This window comes from Corylus avellana, chromosome 1 (assembly GCF_965113065.1).
Source record: "Corylus avellana chromosome 1, dhCorAvel1.hap1.2, whole genome shotgun sequence".
In the NCBI taxonomy this organism is placed as follows: domain Eukaryota; kingdom Viridiplantae; phylum Streptophyta; class Magnoliopsida; order Fagales; family Betulaceae; genus Corylus; species Corylus avellana.
In genome coordinates, this window is record NC_142490.1 from 15,084,305 (window position 1) to 15,109,346 (window position 25,042).

At 36.6% G+C, this 25,042-nt stretch overlaps 4 protein-coding genes across 4 annotated transcripts; 3 read left to right on the forward strand and 1 right to left on the reverse strand.

Annotated features, from left to right (window-relative positions):
• Positions 1-751: 751 nt before the first annotated feature.
• Positions 752-4,369, forward strand: LOC148587971 (protein rolling protein). The gene is made up of 8 exons (XM_088518826.1): positions 752-1,214; positions 2,295-2,328; positions 2,825-3,058; positions 3,150-3,239; positions 3,382-3,447; positions 3,653-3,744; positions 3,862-3,909; positions 3,990-4,369. Exons 1-8 carry the CDS (start codon positions 874-876, stop codon positions 4,105-4,107), a joined length of 1,023 nt encoding a protein of 340 aa, XP_088374952.1. The 5' UTR covers positions 752-873; the 3' UTR covers positions 4,108-4,369.
• A 796-nt stretch (positions 4,370-5,165) lies between these two features.
• Positions 5,166-8,087, forward strand: LOC132169184 (uncharacterized). Its single transcript, XM_059580255.2, has 8 exons — positions 5,166-5,669; positions 5,794-5,827; positions 5,965-6,123; positions 6,373-6,462; positions 7,159-7,224; positions 7,461-7,552; positions 7,630-7,677; positions 7,769-8,087. The coding sequence occupies exons 1-8, from the start codon at positions 5,383-5,385 to the stop codon at positions 7,887-7,889; spliced, it is 897 nt and encodes a 298-aa protein (XP_059436238.2). The 5' UTR covers positions 5,166-5,382; the 3' UTR covers positions 7,890-8,087.
• Positions 8,088-9,090: 1,003 nt separating this feature from the next.
• Positions 9,091-11,494, forward strand: LOC132173063 (tolB protein-like protein). Its single transcript, XM_059584627.2, has one exon. The coding sequence runs from the start codon at positions 9,415-9,417 to the stop codon at positions 11,371-11,373; it is 1,959 nt and encodes a 652-aa protein (XP_059440610.2). The 5' UTR covers positions 9,091-9,414; the 3' UTR covers positions 11,374-11,494.
• A 7,783-nt stretch (positions 11,495-19,277) lies between these two features.
• LOC132169186 (protein NUCLEAR FUSION DEFECTIVE 4-like) lies at positions 19,278-21,485 on the reverse strand. Its single transcript, XM_059580257.2, has 2 exons — positions 20,332-21,485; positions 19,278-19,731 (listed from the first exon to the last, which is right to left on the reverse strand). The coding sequence occupies exons 1-2, from the start codon at positions 21,483-21,485 to the stop codon at positions 19,278-19,280; spliced, it is 1,608 nt and encodes a 535-aa protein (XP_059436240.2).
• Positions 21,486-25,042: the final 3,557 nt, after the last annotated feature.

A 25,042-nucleotide genomic window follows, 5' to 3' on the forward strand; every position in this document is an offset into this window, starting at 1 on the left:
TAATTTAACCCCCCAAAACTTAATGAGATGGGTGAAATTGCAGATTTTTAAAAATTCGATATACTAAATTGAGAGTTTTTGAGCTTTAAGAGGGAAATTGCAAAAGCGATAAAGTTCAAGGAGGGTAAATAAAATTTTCCGTTGTAACTGTCACATCAGCATTATGAGATAGTTGTGGAATAAAAATATAAATCTAACATTACTCTTACTCAATTATAAAAGAGTAATGCTATATATAGAGATACTATAACGGCCATCTCACTATCAACTCTTAAAATTCAAGAATCGATGAATATTGACACATCAATCCAGTAAAATAAAAGTATATTATTTAGTATTTTTTATGGTTGAATCTTAAAAATGAGACATGCCCTGTTTAGAAACCAATATTGAGAATAACGTACGTCTTGGGTCAATTTAATAAGTTGAGTTGATGAACTTTTATCGTTTGGAAGCAATCATTATTCCCTTTTCCATGGAGGTGGAAGATTTAAGGGATGTAACTTTCAAAACAAATGAGAAGACAACAACAACAATTGTTCTTGTTGCCAAAAAAATAAAAAAGGGATTATCTTTATCAAACTTTTGTCACCGACCGTAGCGTCAACATGACAAACCGCCATGCTTTCTTTAATAATAATAATAATAGAAAAACATCCATAAAACGTGACGTTGAAAATCCTAAACCAGACAGTCAAAACTAACATTCTCGTATCAAACTATCAACTGCAGCAGCTAGCTCTTCCCAGCTGAAAATGTTTAGACAAATTATACCCAACAACAACAACATTAATCCAATCCCACGCCTTCATATCTTTTCGTCTTCAAAAATCCTTTGGCCTTCATACGTGAAGGCCTAGAATTGGCCAAAACATGGCACTACAAGTTTACTGGTATGATTTTGTTTGTTTTGGCATTGTTGCTTTTTCCTTCTGTGGCGCCCTGTGGGTGCTGTGGAGGAAAGAGGGTGGCTCCAGATGCGATGACAACACCATTTACGAGAGCCTTCTGGTGGCTAGACCGGACGGTGATGTCTATGTCAGTGCCCTGCCGAGGGCTCATGTCAGCACCTCCCAGCTATGGACCAGCTGCTGGAGAGGGGTGCATCCTGGATGGCTCTTGGCCTCGCGGTTCTTGTCCTTTTTGGCCATGGCGGGTTTTCTAGCTTGGGATGTTGTGGACTGGGATGCAACCATCTTTATTTACTACACTGAGTGAGAATTCTTTCCTTTTGTTTAATTTTGCTCACACCCATTGCAGATTTTGTTTCTGTTAATTCTTTGTTTGACTAATAGTTTGATGACTTGATGTTGCCGCTTCTAAGTATTTGCCTAATTTGGATCACTTAGTGTCTAATTCTCTCTCTCTCTCTCTCTCTCTCTCTCTCTCTCTCTCTCTTTCTCTCTCATAAATGTGCTTATACCTCAAGCAATATACATCTTGGGAGTTGTATAGTCTAGTCAGATGCCATGAGAAATGTCCCAAGAAAGAAGTTAAGCGGGGTCTTAAGAATATTAATTAAGTGATTAAATTTATCATTTTGTATGAAGCTTAAGCTTTTGGGATGAGTAATGTATTAGACCAAAGATTTTGAGTTTAAACCTTGTCTCAATGAGGAGTGTTAGAATATTAATTAAGCGGTTAAATATCACCATTTCCTACAAGCTAGGTAAACTGTGGGTGGGGATAAACATGTGCCCACTAATAAATGGGCTAGGGGGAACATTATAACAGAATGCCTGAAGGCATTGGAGTTGCCCTTTCTGGACTTGTGCCAGATTTAGAAGAAAAAGAAGCCTTCAACAGTCTGCATGCTTGCCTGTCAGACCTCCTTAACTTCAAGTTTGTACTCACCATTTAACTTTGAATTCTTGCATTAGAGCTTTGAATTAGAGCTTAAGGAGTTGTTATAGACAGTCACATTTGCATTAGAGCTTTGAATTCTTTTTTAAGTTTGTACTCACCATTTAACTTCCAAGTCCTTCTAAAACTTTTGAATATCTATTTCCCTCTTCACAACTTGAGCCCTCTCCCTATTGAGCTTCATAGGGATAATGATGAAGTTTTTATGTCTCAAATGTCAAATTTAGACAACAAAGAAGGTTTTGGATACTAACTCTCATGGTAAGTGCCAATTTCTACTCTAATCATCATCGAGACAGCTATGCTAGCTTAGTGTTTGTCTTACATTGTTTCGCTTACAATATTGGAGGTATTAGAATCTATGAGAGGTTATGTTTTATTGACCATTAAAACTGTCTAGTCTCCTATAATTTGGTGTAATTGTTCTGCAGGTGGACATTTGCATTAGTTATGGTCTACTTTGCGGTATGTCAAGCACCATATCCTTATCTAGTTTTTTCATATTCTGTAATGCAAGAATTTCTATTGATTCCTACTCTCTTCCATAATAGAGTTCAAACAAACTTTGATTATAATTGTCTCTCACGCTTCATTACATTGGAGACTTCTCCATTTATTTAAATAGAGACATTCTTACATGTGTATTAAATAACAATTAAATAAAACCACATTAATTGAGGCTATTCATTTTCTGTAACTGTTAGAATGTGAAGTAGAATGGACTTTGGTAACAGTTGAAACGGATGAAAGTATAATAGACTTTGGACTTTTGTATAATCTTCTTATCCTTTAATAATTATGTTCTAATACTCCTAAATGCTCTAGGTAATTATAGGTGAACGAAATAGATGCAACATAGAGCAATATAAACCTATCAGGCTTCTTTTAATTAAATAAACTAAACCTATATTCATTTCAAAGCAGCTCCTGCTTTACACATACCATAAAATTCTGTGTGTAGCTTGGGACCATTGTATCTGCATATGGATGTTGGCTATCCTCACACAAACCTTCTGAAAATGGGGCAAGGGCTGAGTTTCTGAGAAGGGATTTCGAAGAGAGTAGAACCACAAACTCTGTTACTTACAGGGAAAGAGAGATTAAGGGTACCATCAAGTTGCAAAGCCACTATGCTGAAGAGCAGATTCAGAAAAGAGCAGGATTTTGGGGATATCTAATGCAAACTGCATATCAGGCTAGCCTTTTTTCTGAAACTGTTTGCCATGTTGATAAATGTGTTCTTAGACTTTGAATTCTCATTGGAGCTAACAAATTATTTGCAACAGACTTGTGGAGGTGCTGTTATCATGACAGACATTGTGTTTTGGTGTGTTATCGTCCCCTTTTTGTCAAATGCACATCTAGGTCTAAACATGGTAAGAGTCCAACTCTGCAAACCATATCTATAATATAGTTGTTAAAGTGATTTGGTTTGTTCTAATTCTCTCTAGCTCCATATTAGATGAATGAATGACTAAATTTGTCCTGGCCCTTTTCCTATTGTTCTATGTTTGGCAGTTGATGGGCTGCATGCATACTTTGAATGCTGTTTTCCTTCTTCTGGATACCTCACTTAATAGTCTGGTAAGTATCACACCTTTAAGAAGTGGAAAGCCTATAAAGATATATACTAGTATATAAGCAGCTTACATCCTGGTAAATGTGTTGGATCAAATGGCTAGAATTGCCCAACCAGGACTATTTTCTGGTAGAGAACATGAACATTGCATCTATTATAAATGGCCTCAAAGGTTTAATAATGCCACAATATTCCTGTCTTGTTTTTCAGCCATTTCCATGGTTCCGGCTTTCATATTTTGTGATCTGGAGCTGCGTCTATGTTGTTTTCCAATGGGTCATTCATGCCTGTGGTTTTACATGGTATGCATAACTCCATCAATGTGTACTTCTCTGTGGCATTGTTAAAAGGGGAAAATGGTTTTCTATAATCTTATATTTTGGTGCAAGAAGTTGTAACTTACCTTGAGTCTTTTCCAGGTGGCCATATCCTTTCCTTGAGCTTGATACACCGTGGGCTCCTTTGTGGTATGTTATTTCCACCATTTTCTTGTGTCTTGTTTTCACCTTGAGTTATAAAGAATCTAATCACTGTGTTCAATTTACAGGTATTTTTGCTTGGCTGTGGTTCATATCCCCTGCTATGGGATATTTGCACTGATCATAAAAGCAAAAAATTCAATTCTCCCCAGATTGTTTCCCCACGCTTTTATTAGGGCATGTTAGTTTCATGCTGTCCTCCAAAATTGAGTACCATTGGAAAGTGTTTTCATTCTGAATTTATGCTTGTGTATATAAAGAGGGGGTGGTCAGATCCAACCCTTCTAGAAACTGTGGTTCATATATACTGTTGGACATGCTACAGTTGAGTCAATGTCCAAGCTTTACTGCCAGAATGAAGCTATCACCTATGATTTTTTTTTTTGAGTTTTCAATTTTCCTCTTTGTTCTTTGAATTGACCTATATCGGATATGTTTTTGAGCTTAATGTGGACTTTTGAGCCAGAATTTCCATTGATTGGGTTTCTTAATACAGCTGATTCAATCAACCATACATTTTTTTGGATGATCTCTCTGTAGACATTGCTTTGAAATCTAGACCCAGCACAAAACGGCAAGAGCAGACAATCAGTCCAAACTGCCACAATCTTTGGATGATTTTGAGTAAATGGCATGATGCTTTTCTCCATTATAGGACATACACCAACTCAATTGCACCCCTGAGTTTGTGAACAGGATCTTTTCAAATGTGGTTCTGGTTATAATTGGATCCAATATATTTAGTTAATTGGTTTGGTCAAGCGGCTATGACATAAAATAGAACTAAGCTTAGGTGCATCACATTTGCAATAAAATAGAACTAAGTTCATGTTAAATCTCATGTGGAAAATTGGATATAAGGGCGATATTCTCATGTCAGTAAGAAGAGGGCAATGGATTGCAGTTTGAGGCTTGTATATAGATATTGGTACTAAAAAATTGATGATTTTCAATCTAACTGAAGCGTCGGCCCAAATAGGCTTAAGTGGGCATAACACAAAAATCCAATGCTAGAAAAGAGTTAAAGGGTTTAAGCAAATCAGCATCCAATAAAAATAACATATTTTGATATCAGGGCAGGTTGATCATCACGGGTTTAAGTCACGGAGAGAGCGAGTTATGGACCTCGTATTTAGAACATGATGAAATGTTACGATGGGGTTTAACGAGATTAATATCCAACAGTGTAAGCATTTGAATGCACTTAACAAAAACATTGAGCAGGCCTTCCTAAAATTTACCAGATTCCTTATCCCATTCGCAGTTCCTAAACGGTTGATATGGTTGGACCGTTGGTCATCATGTTGGTGTTGTTTTCAACCGACTTAATTACCTTGCCCTTCGCTTTCAGCATTGAAAGCCCCCTTTTTAGAGCCTTCACAATTCATCTCACCCTCTCACTTCCATATGACTCTGTAGGTTCTTCATTGACCTTTTGCCTGCACAGAGTTCGTCTGAGAAATGTCTTCCTCGGACGACAACGAAGGTCTCCTGTACTGGGTCCGATGGCAAGTGCCGGTTTGTGCACTGATCATCGCCGCCCCAGCTGTGGTGGCTGTGAAATTTATCAAAAAACAGAAAGCTGAGCCTCTCGATCTCGATCACACTGACTTTTGGACTCCATGCTGGAAAAATCTCAATCCTTTCTGGCTTCTTCTTTATAGAGCCTTCGCTTTCGTTTGCATGGCTTGGGTGCTATACGAAGTCGTTGCCTGGACTGGAGCTTTTTCCTTCTATTTCTACACCCAGTAAGATCTTACCCTTCACTTATGGCTATTGAGATCAGAGGATTTAGAATTTTAGATTGTGGGTTATTTTCTTAACAATTGAAGCTATTTAATTTTCGTTTTCTTTGGTGGGATTGGCTTGTAGGTGGACTTTTGCATTAGTTATGGTCTATTTTGCGGTATGTGAACACTATAGTTTCATTTCTTTCATGCATTTCTGCAGAAGAATTATGGGGCTTTTAAGTGAGAATCAAATAAACTCATATCATATTAAAGCAGCTCTTGTTTTTTGCACATACATAATTTGTTTGTGTAGCTGGGCACCTTTGTCTCTGCGTATGGATGCTTGTTGTCCTCCAAGAAACCTCCTTCCGGAAAAGTTAAGGGTCCTGTTAAATTGAAAAGCCAGCATGCTCAAGAGGAGATTCAAAAAAAAGTGAGATTTTGGGGATACCTTATGCAAATTACATATCAGGTTTGTCCATCGTTGTAGCCTGTTCTGGAAACTAATTACAAGTTTTAGATACCAACTTTTAATTGATATTATTTTCTCTAGACTAAACGTTAATCATATAGCTAATAGCTAAATGGATTACTGGTCTGCAAAATATGCTACTAAAAGTGGCAAAAGTAGCTTCGTTTTTGAAATCTTTTGTAAAAGTGCCTTGTTTTGAAGAATGCTTTTTCAATTTTTTGTTTGAAGCTAATATTCCATTTTCAATAGACTTGTGCAGGTGCTGTTATGCAAACAGACATCGTATTTTGGTGTCTTCTTGTGCCATTTTTATTGGGTGAGCAGTTTCACCTAACACCGGTGAGAGTCCACTTGTACTAGTTATCTTTTTAGCAGGGTAAAGTAAAGAAAATAAAAACCAATAGTTTTCCCTAACAATTCACCTAACTCATAATTTCTGATATGAAAAAATTAAAATTTTGCAAAGGAATTAAGGCTTGAGTTGAAGGGAACTCACTATGCATCTGGCTTACATTTTTTTCCTGAGAGTTCTGCTGTATCAAGCTGATCAATCTACAGTTGCTCCCTAAATTACATCAATTTCATCTGCATATTTCTTCTTGGTTGTGCTCCTTCCTGGCCATTTTGATTCTACTGCCAAAAATCTTGCATTTCCTTCTGTTAACTTGCCTATGCAATTTAAACTTGTGAATGTTTTGTAGGTCTTGATTGTCTATTCTTCATATTGGTTACATTTTTCCTGTTTGCCTGTTTCCTCATTAAAATATCTTCAAGGCAATTCACTTCTAGACAGTAATATGTAGCTAACAGTGATTTTCTTTTCCTTTGAAGTATATAGTTTGTTGTCTAGACATGTCTTTGTCTTCTTCACTTACTATTTGCAGCATACTCTCTGGATGTTTTCTTCACCTTCTTCCTTATTTAGAAATTTTGGGAAGCATGGTCTCACCATCTTGTTCAATCCTCTCAGGAACCATAACATGAGTAAATGACTAATATTCTCCTCACTGACTATGTGTTGTTTATGCTTGGCAGTTGATCGGTTTCTTGCATAGTTTGAATGCTATTTTTCTTCTTCTGGATACAGCTCTCAATAACCTTGTAAGTATTACACCATTTAAACAAACAGCTTGATTAGGGTTTGCATATTTGTACTCTAGAGCTGCATGATTTTAGGACTATGATTATAATGTATAAACACATCTTACATCTTGGCTAAAGGTGTCAGATTAGATGGCTAGGATTGCATAGCAAGAAATGTAGGTGTAGAAACAGGACATCCTCAAATTACCTCTAATCTAATGATTGATGATGCCATTTTCTATAATGTTTTTCAGGCATTTCCTTGGTCCGGATTTGCATATTTTGCGGTCTGGAGCTGCGTCTATGTTTCTTTCCAGTGGATCCTTCACGCGTGTTGTTTTACATGGTACGCATAATATTTTCTTGTTTGTCCTCTTTCAAAGACTTGAGATGTTGATATTTTGAATCTTCTATATATCCCAGGTGGCCATATCCTTTCCTGGAGCTTCGTACACCATGGGCTCCTTTATGGTATTTTATCTGCACTATTTTCATTTCATACATCTGGTTTTCACCTTGAATTATGCATATGATGAGTCCAACAAATGTGTTTGATTCACAGGTATTTATGCTTGGCTCTGGTTCACATCCCCTGTTATGGGATATATGCACTGATTGTAAAAATAAAAAGTTCAGCTCTCCCCAGATTGTTTCCTCATGCTTTTGTTGGGAGGCCACATTAGTTTCATATTCTGGGAAATTGAGTTTTATTGGAAATGGATATGGTTTTGACAATATATGGTCATTATATGGAGGGAATGCTCATATTCCTGCTAGAAATGTTGTTGCAGATGGCAGAGTTGGGTGATGCCCTAGGGTTTAGTCGTCACATATGTACCCTCAAACATCTTCTTGAATAATATTATTGCATTTCACTCTAATTCAAGTTCTAAAATAAGGAGCAGAATAGCAATTGTTTTGGCAAGTTAATGAAATACTGTATGCAGTCGTATTCATTTCTTCTGTTTGGACTTGTCCTGTCAAGGGTAAGTTCATGATTTCCAACTCTGAAAAATGGTCATCGATACAAGTTGTTATGAGTGCACTTATGAGTGTTGTGTCCTATATTGAAAAAATATAAAAGAAAATAGTGTTCTCCATAGCCACTATATCTCCCAACAAATGGCATCAGAGCCATGGCTACCTTTCTAGGACGGGTGTCTGGATGCGTCTGATTTAGAGTTGTGTCTCTACTCACAACTTGGGTTTAGAGTTGTGTCTTCATCTGCAACTCTTGACGTGAGAAATGTAAAAAGACTCACAAACGAGGAGGAGTTGGATCAATATGAAGAGACTTACAAGTGAAAGAGAGATTGTTATGAGTACACTTGTGAGTTTTGTGTCTTACATTAAGAAAATATAAAAGAAAAGAGTGCTTAATGTGGACTTTAGCTCATTAGCTTAGGCTTTTAGATTATAGTTATATTTAATTATGTATATTAATGTATTCTTGGTAAAAATTTCATAACCACTTTATCTTCCAACACAAGTATTGCAATATGTCAATATTGCCATAAGCTCAATACGTCAATATTAATTTTGGAGACAATCTAATAATTTGCCTCTACCAAACAGTTTAACCTGGAGATATGTGAATCTTATCTATATGGAGTAGTAATTTTTAGCACATTGGCGTGCTTGAACAGTAAGCACGCCAGTGTTAAAATATTATTTTATTTAATTTTTTTTTATTATTTAAATATTATTTTAATAATATTTTAACACCGACATGCTTACTATTCAAGCGTGATGTGCTAAAAATAACTACTTGATTCTTGATTCCTAAGATGCTGAGCAAGTGAGCATATTTTACGCAATACAAGGTTGGAAATTTGACTCTTCTCGTTCTAACTTTCAAACGTGGACGGATGTTGAGCCATCATACCAAAATACTTGGGCAACAAGTCTTGGACTGCTCTATTGGGACATCATGCCAAAATCCTTGAACCATATCCGAATATATACATCACTCCTAAGCGTTCACACTACAAAATCTTAAAAAACTCTACTCTTCTGTTTTTTGTTTTTTTTTTTTAATTGAATAAGAATTCTGTCACTTTAGCCTTCTAAATTGTTAAGAGTCCGATCAAATCCACCCACCTGTTCTCACCACGCCACCTCTTCTCCTTTTTAAACCCTTGCCAGTTCCCAACTTCTTCACCACTCACTCTAATCCACTCTTACTTTATTCTCTACTCTCACAGGCTCATGGATCCAACCGGCACCATCGTCTTCTCCACCGTGGGCAGGCCCCACTACGGCTTCGACCTCTTCTCTATTGAGCTCGACCCCAGTGCCACTCTCGGCTCCGACCACCGCCTCACTGATGGCATCTCTATCAACTTCAATGCCCAGTTCCTCGACGATGATCAAAGCCTCGTCTTCGTTTCTGAGCGTACTGGGTCTTCCCGTATCTACCTAACACCGCCAGGCCTCCCCAGCCCGAAACCGCTTCCTTCTATACCCGCCAGCCTCTTCCACGACCGCCCCGTTATCAAGAACAACCGGCTCTACTTCATCTCAGCCCACGAACAACCCGACCAGCCCTTCAAGAGCTGGTCCGCTCTCTACTCGACCCGGGTTGACGATTTAGAGCTTACCCGCCTCACTCCGTACGGTGCGGTTGATTACAGTCCCGCTGTTTCTCAGTCTGGGAATTTCATAGCCGTCGCGTCGTATGGGTCTCGTCCATGGGACGGTGAGTTCCACGAGCTCCACACCAATATTGCCGTGTTTCCAGAATCCGACCCGAACAAGCGGGTCACTGTGTGCGAACGAGGCGGCTGGCCCACCTGGTCGGGTGATTCGGTCATCTACTTTCACCGCCAAGCCGAAGACGGGTGGTGGAGCATTTTCCGGATTGATTTCCCGGGAAACCTCGAGCTGTTGTCTGGGCTCTCAAACACTGCAATTCGGGTCACTCCGGCAGGGCTCCATTGCTTCACTCCGGCGGCCATGCACGACGGTAAACGAATTGCCGTCGCCACTCGAAGGCGCGACAAGGAATTCCGGCACATCGAGATCTTCGACACCGAGTCAAAGACGTTCCACCCAGTGACCGAGTCGCTGAACCCGAATTTCCACCACTACAACCCGTTTGTCTCTCCGGGTTCCCGGTTCCTGGGGTACCATCGGTTCCGGGGCGAGTCGACCCAAGGCGAGTCCAGGATTCAAAATCTGGACCCAATAATGTCTCCTGTTAAACAGCTCCGAATGCTTAGAATAAACGGCTTTTTTCCTTCATTTTCTCCCAACGGTGACTTTATCGCGTTCAATCACGACTTCGACGGCAACACCGGTCTGAAGATCGTGAAATCGGACGGATCTAAGCGGTGGACTCTACTGAAGGGCCGTCCAACGTTTTACAACTCGTGGAGTGCCACAGAGAAACACGTTCTATACACTTCGGTGGGCCCGATATTCCAGTCAGCAAGAGCGACGGTTCAGATCGCTAGGATCAAGTTCGACCCGGCAGATCTGGACGGTGATCGCGAGGAGATCCAGTGCGACGTGAAGATTTTGACGAAAGAGGAGACGGGGAATAACGCCTTCCCCTCCTGCTCGCCGGACGGCAAGTCGGTCGTGTTCCGGTCTGGACGTTCTGGGCACAAGAATTTGTACATAGTGGACGCCGTAAACGGCGAGTTCAACGGCGGTATACGGCGGTTAACGGAGGGTCCGTGGATTGATACCATACCCAGCTGGTCACCTAACGGAGATCTCATTGCATTCTCATCCACTATGCATAATCCGGATAACGTCGAGGCGTTCAGCATTTACGTAATCAAACCTGACGGCTCTGATCTGCGTAGGATCCACGTGGCGGGGTCAAAAGGTTCGGGTAATGTGGATAGGGAGAGAATTAACCACGTGTGTTTTAGCGCGAACGGGGAGTGGCTGTTGTTCACGGCCAACTTGGGTGGTGTAACGGCTGAGCCGGTTTCCTGGCCCAATCAGTTTCAGCCATATGGGGACTTGCACGTGGTGAGGTTGGATGGGAGTGGGCTGAGGAGGCTGACTTGGAATGGGTTTGAGAATGGCACGCCAGCGTGGCACTCGGGGGATGAGCTGGACATGGGGCGCTTGTGTTTGGGATTGGGAAGCGAGGTTGGAGATAAGCTGACAGGGCGGTTTGAAGAACCGTTGTGGATCTCTTGTGACATGTAATGCAAAGGAGTTGGTCTTTAATTGGGCAATGCGTGTGTAATGTAATCTACTTTGTCTTTCCTTATATGTGTGAATAAGATTTATTCCAATAGGAATAACCGAATAAATATTTATGAAATTACAGAGTTTATTATAGAAAAAGCTATAAATTAACGTGATTATTAAGTTATTAAATCATATTAACACATACAACACATTTGATTTTTTTTTTTTTTTTTTTTTTTTGGTGAGATTCAAAAAAAATGAGATTTTGGGGATATCTTGTGCAAATTACATATCAGGTTTGTCCATCTTTGTAGCCTATTCTGGAAACTAATTTCAAGTTTTAGATACCAATTTTTAATTGATATTATTTTCTCTAGGCTAAACGTTAATCATATAGCTAATAGTTAAGAGTACTAGCAGCAGCTTCCCAACCATTTTCTCTCAATTTAGGGAATAAAACTATTTTTTGATTTCCTAAAAAAAAAAAAAAAACTTGACAATAGATTCCCTTATTTTTTTCCTATATGAATTAAATACTATTTCTTTTTATCATTACAACCAATGAGAGAAAAAAATAAGAGAGGGAATTGTCGGGACATGTGAAGGAGAGAGGAGAGAGAATGATTTGTTTATAATTTAATACATCATTGGGTATCTACAATGTTTCCCAAGGATCTGGATCCACTGAAATTTTGAGGAGAATTCCAGTTTTTGAAATTTTAGATCTAGGCCATCCATTTTTCATCTATTTTATTAGTAGTGGGACACGTGGCAGAACAATGACCCTTTGATGGAAAATGAGCGGCTTGAATTTAAAATTTCAGAAACTAAAATTTCCTAAGAATTTTAGTAGATCCTGATTCGTTTCCCAATGCATTGGAAAACACTATAAATACCTTTTAGTGTAGGTTAAATATAGGGCTTTTGATGTGGATGTGTTTTTGTGGTTTTTTTTTGAAATTTTTTCTAAACACAGTGAAGAGAATGGCATATAAGACATCTGCTACTAGTGCTCTAATAGCTAAATGGATTACTGTTCTATAAAATATGCTACTAAAAGTGGCAGAGTAGCTTCGTTTTTTAAATCTTTTGTAAGTGCCTTGTTTTGAGGAATGCTTTTTCAATTTTTTGTTTGAAGCTAATGTTCCATTTTCAACAGACTTGTGCAGGTGCTGTTGTGCAAACAGACATCGTATTTTGGTGTCTTCTTGTGCCATTTTTATTGGGTGGGCAGTTTCACCTAACATGAGTAAATGAACAATATTCTCCTCACTGACTATGTGTTGTTTATGCTTGGCAGTTGATCGGTTTCTTGCATACTTTGAATGCTATTTTTCTTCTTCTGAATACAGCTCTCAATAACCTTGTTAGTATTATTACACCATTTAGAAGTGGAATAATGCCAATTTATAGGAGTGGACTTTGGAAGCTCCTGTCCTGTACCATGTAAAGATCATTTTATATTAGCCCTAGTCATAACAAATATCACAGGCCTCTGAATTTTCAGGGAAAAAAAAAACTAACAGCTTGATTAGGATTTGCATATTTGTACTCTGGAGCTGTGCATAATCTGCATAATTTTAGGACTATGATTATAGTATATAAACACAGCTTACATCTTGACTATTTATGCTTGGCTCTGGTTCACATCCCCTGTTATGGGATACATGCACTGATTGTAAAAATGGAAAGTTCAGCTCTCCCTAGATTGTTTCCTCTTTCTTTTGTTGGGAGGCCACATTAGTTTCATATTCTGGGAAATTGAGTTTTAATGGAAATGGTTATGATTTTGATCACAATATATGCTCCTTATATGGAGGGAATGCTCATATTCCTGATAGAAATGTTGATGCAGATGGCAAGACAACTGCTAGAATTGAGCGCTGCCCTTGGGTTTAGTTTCTAATTAAAGCAGACTTTGATGGAATAAAATAATGAGAAAGGTGATTTTCTCTCCTCTCCCCCTCTTCTCTCTTTCTCTCCCCAGCTTATTCGATCTCTCTTTCCCCAATGCTCCCTTTCTAGCTTCTTTCTCCTCACTCTGCCATAAATTTCACATAGTATTGTTCTGATCAGTACTGTTTGTCCTGCATCAAATGGTGGTTGATAAACCCTGTTGTAGATTTTAAAGTAGAACCAATGCCAATCTTCCCTGAATCTAAAGCCCATATGACTTTTAATTGTTTCCTTTGCCTTGATAGTCTTAATTGGAATGTTGTTTTCTTTCTGTAATCTAAATCTCTGCTGTGCATATGGTTTATAAGAAACTTGCTGCAATCCAACAAAAAGTATGAAATGAAATAATTTCATATGGTTTTGGATGAAAGGATTTGAGAGGAAATGTATTGGAAATGATGTAAAGACTATTATCAACATTAATTTCAGACATTCATTGGTCTTCTCTCCCTAGCCAACTAATTTATTCAGCTTTTTCATAAAACTGAAAGGAATTAACATTGGTTATTTCATTTTTTAATCAATTAATTATATCATGTGTAAGAATATTAATTTAAAGGAGAAACTTCACTTACATCTTGAATTACCCTACATTTTTCAACATCACCCTCAAACTATCAAAATGTTCAATGTAGGTGTTTGATATATCAGCCCCTTTCAATCCCTCTTTATGTTAGGATTTTTTGTTAACTCAAACGGCTAACAAGTGAAATGTTTTTTATACCACTATAAAATTTATAAAAATATAAATACACCCTTAATTAAAAAAAATAAAAAATAAAAACCTTCACTTTTATTCTTTCTTTCATTTTTTTTTTTTAATATAAACATGCTATTTTAGTCATTTTCGTTCATTTCATTAGAATTTAACAGAAAATTCTAACGAAGCCCTTGAAGGGGGTGATTTTTTTTTTGTTTTTTTTTTTTAGAAGGGGGTGATTCAAAGAGGCTGATATATACCCACATGCAAATTTTGGTAGTTTAGGGATGACATTGAAAAAAACATGGTAATTCAGGGGTAAGTAAAGTTTTTTTCATTATTTAAATGATAAGTCATTTATTTCCTATCAAAGTAAGCATTTTTATTGAATTAAATATTCCACTTTTTGAAACTCACTTATTAAGGAAGGTTGTTAGAATATTAATTTAAATGATCAAATTCACCCTTTTTTTTACCAACTTTTGGGCCAGCAGATAATTTAACAAAATAGTAATTGTTGTACTTGTGCTTGGGATCTTTGAAGTAAAAGCTTTGTTTGAAACGTTACTTGGTGCAAGTTTAAATGATGGGGTCATAATTGTAGTCGTTTAAAACGACTCTTGTCAAATTTTTAAACAACCTAGGGCTACATTCTCTTGTGATATTTCTGCTATTATATATTAATTAATTTAAGATAAGATTAGGTTCATCTTCATCCCGCAAATGGATCGGAGTCATGGATTCTTTTGGAAACAACTTTATACTATATGTTGGCAATCATATTGTTGCATGATAAGAAAGAGTTTAAACCTTTTTTTTTTTTTTTTTTTTTTACATGTCCGCACAAGAGGAGAATTTGAACTAGTGACTTCCGCTTCATTAGGCATGGTTCCAGCCGATTGAGCTACATTTCGGGGATTATGCCAACTGATCTTTCTTTTCTAATGGAACATCTCATGGACAATTAATGCAACACAATATCAATTCTTGGAGATTATGCTAGCAGCAACAAATCGATCATTTTTAGATTAATACCATGATGTCAATCATTTGATTTAAATAGGATGTCATCTCTGCATATATATGTTTAATCTCCTGCACTAGAAATCCTAGTTCCGCCCCTGGCTATCTGGTGATCTTCCCAAGTTGTCATTGACTTGCCTTGTATGGAATGTTGCTTTGGCTGTCATAGCCGTTGCCGGAGGATATTCTGTTAAGCTTTGATTACAAGGATTTGTAGGAGTAAATTGGTTGTGATGAGTCAACTTCACAGAAATTTGTATGGTTCATCACTAAGGGTTACATTCACAAAGTTTCAGCGAGATTTTATTATTTTTGAGCGAGATACATGATGGTATTTGTACAAAACCCTACAATTATAAGGGACTATAAATACGGCTCTCAATTGGGTCAAAACACCAAAACGATATCGCTTCAAACGTCAAACCGAGTTGGATAGAAACCAGGCTCTCTATAATAGAGATGATCGTGATTAGTAAGAAGAGAGATTTTTAGTTAGCTACTTTCAGATATACTATAGATCATCACGATTTGACACGATCTCTACATTTGATAGAAATTTAATAATAAATTAGTGGTTTAAAAATTAAGAAAAGACACTACTAATAAATTTGTCAATTTTGGGTCAACTTGTTAAAACCCATATGTGCCCGGTATAAATTAATTAAGGTTTATATATATATATATTCCTGTGCAGCTTGGTTGAGTTGGTTTGCTCGATCATCAATGTCTTAAGGGTGTTCCAGATGAATCTGTATTTTCTGGAATGTGTAACTGCGTTTGTGTGTAAATTTGTTTGGTGTTAATGAAATCGTTAGTTCTCTGCTCTCTTACAAAATTTATTCTGTCAGCTGTTTTTCTTGCCTTTTGTTTTCATTCATTTTGAAAATAATATTCACATAAAAACACATAGCAATTCTCCTTTCAAAGTGGTGTTTATAGTCAAGAATGCATGGTAAGCAAATCACACACGTCGTAGTCGGCAATTTAATAACGCAACAAATACTCAATTAATACACAGCATCAATGATTTTGTCTTTTGTTGGATCTTTATAGATAGGGTTGGTTTGATAAACGATTTTGTTTTGGTTTTGGTTCAATAAAGTAGTAAAAATTGAGTAATGTGAAAAAAAGTAAGAATGTTTTTTTTTTTTTTGAAAACCTGATATTTAGTCATAGGTTAGCGAATGCTGTGTTTTGGTTGATTTGGTCTGTTGTTGATGACAATATCTTTAGCTTCGGTTATGATTTACTTAGGAGTTTTTTGCTCTGTTTGTAAGGGTTTTAGGCTCGCAACTTTTATCAATGAATAAGTATAACATGTTTAAAAAAAAAAACAAATCTTGAAATATAATCAACACAATTAAGTATGCTAATTAATGACTAGAGGTAAAAATAAAAAAATGGTTCAAATATTAAATACATGAATACATATTACAATTTTAAGCACTCTCTACGTTTATATATATATATATATATATATATATATATAAGATATGAATATGAATACGTCGGTATGAATACGTCAGCAACAAAGACTTTTACAAGCCTTTCCAACCACAAAGAGAAATGCTACACCTCAATAAAAAGGTCATCTTTAGGCCATAAATGCTTACGTGGCATCAAAATTTTTTTTTGTCTTTTTCCCTTCCAACAGCACCTTCTCTCTCCATTGTCAGAAAACTTTTTGTTTCTTCCTTTTTCTCCTCTTCACTCCATTTCTCCCTCTCGCCATTTTCTCCCTTAGACGCCGTCTCTCTCTGTTCTCCCTCTTTGAGCTCTCACCTGTGTTGGTTGACTGGGTTCGAAAGCGGCGGTGGTTTGGGTCTGGCGGAAGTTTTTCTCAGAAGACACCATCGGCTTAGATCCGGTAACGGCGTTGGTTTGGGCCCCGGCAGGGGTTTTGCCTAGAAGACGCCGGAAACTTAGCTCCGGTAATGACCTTTTTTTGGGTCCCGGCGGGGGTTTTGCCTAGAAGACGCCGGCAGTTTGGCTCCGGCTGGTTTCCGTTTTGGTGTTTTCCATTTTGGATTCTTTCTTTGTCTGTTTGGTGTTTTCTGTTTTGGGTGCTTTCCATTTCGGGTTTTTTTTTTTTTTAATGGTAGCTGGATACTATGATGGTTATTGCTGATTTTAAGAATTGATTTTGGGATGTTATTACTTTTGGGGATTTCGGTGTGGAAGGGCTGAATTTGGGGGTGATGGTTCGATTTTTTGCCTACCATTTCCTTTGATTGCTTCAACCAACACCGGTGAGAGCTCAAAGAGGGAGAACAGAGAGAGACGGCGTCTGAGAGAGGGAGAAAATGGCGAGAGAGAGAAATGGAGTGAAGAGGAGAAAAAGGATGGGGATTTCGGTGTGGAAGGGCCGAATTTGGGGGTGATGGTTTGATTTTTTGCCTACCATTTCCTTTGATTGCTTCAACCAACATCGGTGAGAGCTCAAAGAGGGAGAATAGAGAGAGACGGCCTCTGAGAGAGGGAGAAAATGGCGAGAGGGAGAAATGGAGTGAAGAGGAGAAAAATGAAGAAACAAAAAGTTTTCTGACAGTGGAGAGAGATGGTGCTGTTGGAAGGGAAAAAGACAAAAAAAAAAATTTGATGCCACGTAGGCATTTATGGCCGAAAGATGGCCTTTTTATTGAGATGTAGCATTTCTCAACCAGAAATATACAGGTCGATCGGGTGACGACGGGTGTCCAAAACAGAAAATCTCACGTGCTATGCAAGTCGTGACGGTATTTAATTTTTGTTTTTTGTTTTTTTTGCTTAGTGATGGGTTTTAAGCCACAACGTCAACAATACTTTATTTCCTAATTATAATTTTAATCTATGTTGTATTATTATTTTTGAAGTAAAAGCTTTGTTTGAAACGTTATATATATGGTGCAATTAAGTTTAAATGATGGGGTCATAATTGTAGTTGTTTAAAACGCCACTTGTCAAATTTTTAAACAACCTAGGGCGACATTCTCTTGTGATATTTCTGCTATATATTATATATTAATTAATATTAGATAAGATTAGGTTAAGATAAGATTAGGTTCATCTGCATCCCGCATATGGAGTAATGGATTCTTCTAGCTAGACAAAGTTTTCTTTTATAGATTAAGTTCTTTTAATTTAATTTATAAAAGTGACATATGTTCATTTTTTTTAATAACATGTGAGATATACATGAGTTTTTAATAAAATTTATTTTAACTTTGTCCCTACTATTAATAAAAAAGTGCATCTCACATGTTAAGGGACACATGTCACTTTTATAAACTAAGTTAAAGAAAATTCTTTCAACCCAATTTGAAGAAAAACTTTGTCCGATTCTTCTGGAAACAACTTATCTTCAGAAGTTGAATTAAAAATAAATAAATAAAAATTACAAAATATAAAAATTTGCTTAGTTCACTACTAAGGGCTATGTTTCAAGATTTCACTATTTTTGACGGAGGTCAATTACAGTAAAAAATTAACAACTATAAATACAGTCTTCAATTGGGTCAAAACACCAAAATGGCATGGTAATGCTTCCACATTTAATCGAGTCGGGTACGAACCAAATTAGATACAAACTACGCTCCATATATATATATATATATATATAGCCTATATAAGAATCTCATAACACTCAAATACACAATCAATTAAGGTTCAACCTCATACTTTTCATGGTATGCTATCTCCTATAAATTAAGTTGGATTGCGCATGCAGAGCACGGCATTTTGCATTAAAAGTCTCGGTGGCCCTAGCGACAATGAAAGCAAGACTTTTCTGTGATCAAGTGGGCGCTTTCTTTTCTCTAAGTGGGGTGTTGGACTAATTCTTTTTTCAACTGACGTGAATTTCTAGTCCAACACTCTTTTCTTTTTCTAGAACCAATAACGGCCGGCATCATCTTATATCACACACACCAGACCACCTAACTCTAAACCCTAAATTCAACCCATCTAACCGCAAGAGCTCCAAAAGATCTCAACAAAACCAAAACTTATACACTCGATCAGCAACAACAAAATTGTTTTCCTGGGGGCTGGGGAGAAAACACAATACAGTGGGCTATTAATTAAGAACACAAACCGACGGTTTGTCGGAAACAAAATCCCATGTTCAATACATTAGTTAAATACAAACCCCCCCAAAAAAAAGAAAAAGAAAAGAGTACAAACCATGCATAGTGCACACATAGATATATGAAGTATGATAAGTCACAAGAGTAGCTTAGATTTCCAGCATATATAGTTACCATTAGGCTATCAAAGATGAATTCATATTCTGCAACTTCTTGGAACAAAAGTACTGTCGTGTTCGAGCAAAGAGGATTATAGCTAGGAAAGTCCCAACAGCAGAAAGAGAACCCCAAATGATGAAAGTGGTTCTGTAGCACTCCATTCCCATGCATGCACCATCCCCCTTTCCTTCCTTGCGGTAAAGACGAGCAGCCACGTAATTATAAGCAAAGGATCCTACTGGAATATTGGCAATTACCAGATTATAATTCATAGAAAATCCATTCTTCCCGAACAACTCTTTGGTGATGGTCACAGCAACAGAAGTAATTGCTCCGGTACATGCTCCTATAATGGCAGTGCTGACGTAGAGAGCCATTTTTGTATCCAGCAGAAGAAAGAAGAAAGCTCCTACAATTAAAGGCATATACAGTACCAATGATGCTGGTTCTGAAATCATCATATACTTTCTCCTGAAAATTGCAAAAGAAAATAAAATTAAATTCTTGCATGAAACTGCAATACAACCCGATTGAACAACTAAAATTTCAGTAACACATTTTTCATTGTTTACATAATTTTGATATGTACGCATATATAATATATAACTTCTCATATATAACATCAAAAACCAAATCAAATGTAATAACAAGAACTCCATAAGATAAAAGATCACAATAATAAAATTTTAACTAATTCTAAACTCTAAATTAAGTAAACAAAAAGTTTCCAAAAACAACAATTTAAACAGATCTAAACATCAACATGACCACAATTCCATTGACTAACATAATAAGAGACCTTAATAACTCGATCTTCACGAACTCATGATACCCAATGATTTCCAATCCTCCAACGTTAACGTTCTCTAACTAGCTAGAAGGACGCTGAAAAATGATTCCAAATGACGTTTAGGATGATTTTGGGCATGACAAATAATTTTGCAAATTATTAATATATATTTTCAGATCCATTATAATTAACTTTGAACTGTCATATATCAAAAGATGAGATGTATGCATTAGTAATTGATCAGGCAGAGAGGAGAAGTACGCGTGGAAGAGAGTGATCACCTTGAGAAGCAGTCGTCCATAAGGGATGGGATGATACGGCCGAAGAACACAAACGAAGAACACCAAGACACGAAATCTGTAGTTCCAGAGTAGCCACGGGATTCTGCTATTTGTCCCAAGTTGTTCAAAAACACCATTCCCAGCGTTGCTCCGAAAAGGTAGACAAAGAAAAACAACCAAAAATCCAACCTCTTCAGCAACAGCATCACTCCAATCTCCTCTTTAACACCAACCGGAACCACCTCGCGTATTTCTCTGTCATCCTTCCCCTCCTCCTTCTTCAGCCCGTTCTCTTCTAAAGCAAAATCACACACTCGAGATTTTGCGCCTGTGTCTTGATCCGTCTTTCTTACTTCTCCGATAAGATATATAATTGGAACTAGAAGGGGGGCCAACAGGAACACTGCAATAACAATGGCTCCGGCCACAGGCGATACTTTTCTTGATGTCAAACCCAAACTGCTGATCACAGAATAGATTCCAGTCACTACTGCTATGATCAGAAACAGCAGGAAGAAGCCAACTTTCATGCTTCCCGCTCTAGGTCTTCCAACAACATCAATCTTTGTTGCAAATAGTGGTGCAGCTATAACACTAACTATTGGAGGTGAGATAGAGTTGAGAAGAAGATGGGCTTTAGCTGTTTTATGGGGTTTATGGGGTGCAGAGGAAAAAGCAGCATGAACAATATCTGTGTAGATCTTGGCGCTTAGACCTTGGTAGCTAGTTGTTATCCCCACGGCAACTTGGGAATAATCAGATGGAAAGTTTCGTATTATCACACTATAACAGACGGTGTTTATCCAACAGATGCTATTTCCTGAAATAAAATTGAGTGCAAAGATCTGCACGTATGATAGATTAAGGTGGTTTGCTAAGAATAGATATTGCAATCCATAGCCAATAAAACCGAGAAAAGAACCAAACAGGAGCACTACCCAAAGGGGTAGATAACCAGCGGCAATCCCAGACAAGAAAGCGAAGAATTTTCCGGCATCAGAGGCGAAGGCAAGGTTATTGAGCTGCACTTGGGAAATGGAGAGCTGCTGCTTGAGTTGGGATGAGTAGGAAGGAAAACTGGTGTTGGTTCCATTCAATGACTGAAGCCAAATGATCGCCACAAGGCAAAGCCATAGAAGATATCCGGGAGACATGGCAATCAACTAGGTTCAAGGTTGGGAAATCGGTTTGATAAGAATGGCGCTGAGTTTAATTAGAAGAAAGGGGGAGGGGTGTGGTTTGAGTGGGAGTCGCTGGGAATTTTAGCAACTGAGGTCCAGTCTTAATGGGGAGATTATTGTTTTCACGTAAGTTTTTCTGGTTATAAAAAAGCGACGGAAAGAAAGAAAGAAAGGAAGAAAGGCGGCTCAAACTAATTACCGTTCCCACTAAGCAAGCCCTGCAAAACGGGGGGTGGTTTATGACGCTTTTTTTTTTTTTTGTCTTATTAGCAAACAGATACGTAAAAGCAGTGGCGGATGACCCTTTTTTTTCCTGTTTTTTTTTTTTTTTTGTCACCTAGAGGGACTCGCAGGACGAAAGCTCAAACAGACGGTCGGGAGTTGAGATTTTCGGCTTCCATGAGGCAGTCAACGTCATATATGACTTTTTTTTTTTTTTTTTTTTTTTTTTGAATAGAATAGACATAGTAAAGGAAAATTTAAATTTGAGATATTAATACTAAATTTAGAATGATAAAATCTTTTTTAAATAATACAATTCCTAAAGGATTAACCTTTCACCTATAGGTTTTAGTTTGAAATCAAAAAATAAATTTTGAAGCATTAGAAATTAAATATTAACTTATAAAAATTTAACAAAAAAAAAAAAATCTAGCAGGAGTAAGAAGAGAGAGATTTTTCTACAAATTTTTTTTTTTTTTTAATAAAGCCACATCAGACTTTGGCAGACACTTGTCTGACTCTTAGTAGCCTGATAGAGGGACTCGACATCCGGTGGTCCCAATTAGTAGTCCCGTCTGTGAATTTGTATGTAACACGTTTATCACATTTTCGTCTAGGACATGCATTTGTTTAGCTACAAGTGGTTTGTTAGAGTCTATTGAGTTTGAGTTATTTTATTGTGTTGCGTATCAATTTAGAAAACAAAGTGTTTTGCCTTTTAATAATAGTAACTCTATTTCTTCTACTCATTTTGATTTGATGCACTCTGATGTATAAGACCCTGCGCCTATTCCCACCATGGCGGGATCCCACTATTTTGTGATTTTTGTGGATGATTTTTGATAAACCATAATAAGATATAATGTTACTTTATATTTAACTATATACAAGAGTGCCTATTTATAGATGAATAAGGCCAGATAAAATAGGAAAACACAATTAAAAGTTAATGGACAATATTACATAATCAAATAATATATATATAGAGGAAAATATAAATCAATCAACAATTATTGAATATCAGAATATATTCAAAACATAATCTGAATATACTTTAACAATAATATTATATCTTATTATGGTTTATCAAAAATTAACATAAATTATTGAAAAAAATATAAAAAAGGCCTCCAAAACTAACGACCTTTTAAAGATTCAAAATGTTTTAAAGTAGCCCATCAAACTACTAAAGTGTGTCAAAAATGTCACATCTTTTTTTATAACCTATAATATCATTATTCTTTTAAAAAAAATAAAACAACAAATTAATAAACTAAAAAAGATGGCAAATACATTTTTGCATTCTCTCAACCATCTCCCCCACCGTCTCCTCTCTCTTGTATTTATTTATTTTGAAAAAATCAAGACGTGAAAGAATAGGAGGTCGGTGAGCTATAACTCTATTTAATGTTGGTTGAAAATGAAATCCTCTATCTCTATCAAACTTTGTGCCGCGAGTTCGTTCCAAGGGAAATGACCAAGAAGCCTTGCCTATAGTCTTCATTGTAGAAGATTTTTATTTTGACTCTTTCGTAAGCATCTATAGGCAAGGCTTCTTGGTCATTTCATTTGTAGGTCCGAAATGCTTACGAAAGCGTCAAAATAAAAATCTTCTACAATGAAGACTATAGGCAAGGCTTTCTTGGTCATTTCACTTGTAGGTCAGAAAGAACCCATTTTCCTTTTTCTTTGTTTTTTCTGTTTGCCACGTGGACAATGAATTTTGCCGGGATTGGGTTTTTTTCTCTTTTTTTCTTTGCCTTTTGTTTTCATTCATTTGGAAAATAATGTTCACATAGAACCAAAAGAACCACATAAAAACACATACCAATTCCTTAGATCAAGTTAGCTAAAGAGGTGTAATCTTTGATGTGTAATTTTTTAGTTATAACTTTGATTTTTTAGCTTTGGTTAGGATCTTTCAGAATGTTATATTCTGTGATTATAAGAGTTTTAATGTTCTTAATTCCTCTATTAATGAGATAAGAATAATTTTCTTTAATAAAAAAAAAAAAAAAAAAGAGGTTGGCTAAAGAGGTATGTCGTCCCCTTGATTTCGACAACAAACAACACCTTATTCAAAGAAAGGATAAAGTTTATATCCTTGTTAATATTTCATTGTACGTTGGTCATTATATCCTTATAGTCGATATATATTAATGGTTGATATAGACTTCCATAACTAGCAAATCACACGTCTTGTCAATTTAATAACGCAACAAATAGACAACATCAATAAAACTCCTAAATCTAGGAGACATAATATTGGAAATAGCTCACATCTATCTCCATGTCATCTTACAAAATTCGTGACTTCACTAATGTCGACATTTTTTTGGTCGAGGTTCGTGGTTAATTGCTTCTAGCCTTCTAGAATCAATGTAATTATTCTGAACCGGTCATTATGAGAACGCCTTTGCGTGTGAGCATTCAAACTAACATTACGTTTAGAATTGTCTTTAAGAAATAAAATTTTTAAATTAAAAAAAATATATTTTTATAAAAGTTTTATTTTTAAGTTTTTGTTAAAAAAAATATGTTTTTATTATTTTTAAGTTTTTTAGACTCTTAAAAGTACTTTCAATTTTTTTTTTTCTAATTGGGTACTTTTCTTTTAGTGTTAAATGCACTTTTAGGATCCTCAAACGTACACCCAAACAGGCTTTAAGTTGAGGACAGTGTGTGGAATATGAGAGCATCCAATGGGTTAAAATATTAATTTAAATGATTATGAAATATCCTACCAAATATAAATGCATTATTTGATATAATTTACAAATAATATTAAAACTTTAAATAATGCAGTGAAAACTGCCTTGTATCTTTTTTTATTATTATTATTAATTTTACATATCTTTGTTTTTTTTTTTTTTTTTTTTTGGTAACAAACTGCTTCATAGAACCAAAAACAAACAAACAACAAAACATCTCTCACATCCTCAAGAGGTAGCTCAATCGGCTGTGAACCACGCCTCATGAAGCGGTGGTTATAAGTTCGAATCCCCCCTCCTTCTTCCCTTGTGTGGACATGTCAAAAAAAAAAAACACAAAACATCCCTCACTAAGAGGGGAGAGGGAGGGGTGGATCTTTTCCTAGATTGTTTACTCTTTCTTTTGTTGGGAAGCCACATTAGTTTCATATTCTGGGAAATTGAGTTTTAATGGAAATGGTTATGATTTTGATGACAATATATGCTCGTTATATGGAAGGGAGGATCCGGCTTACATGCTGTTATTAAAATAAAAGTATGTATGCTGTAATTGAATCAACGGTCAAGATTGAATTTTAAAGTTGACTTACTTTTATA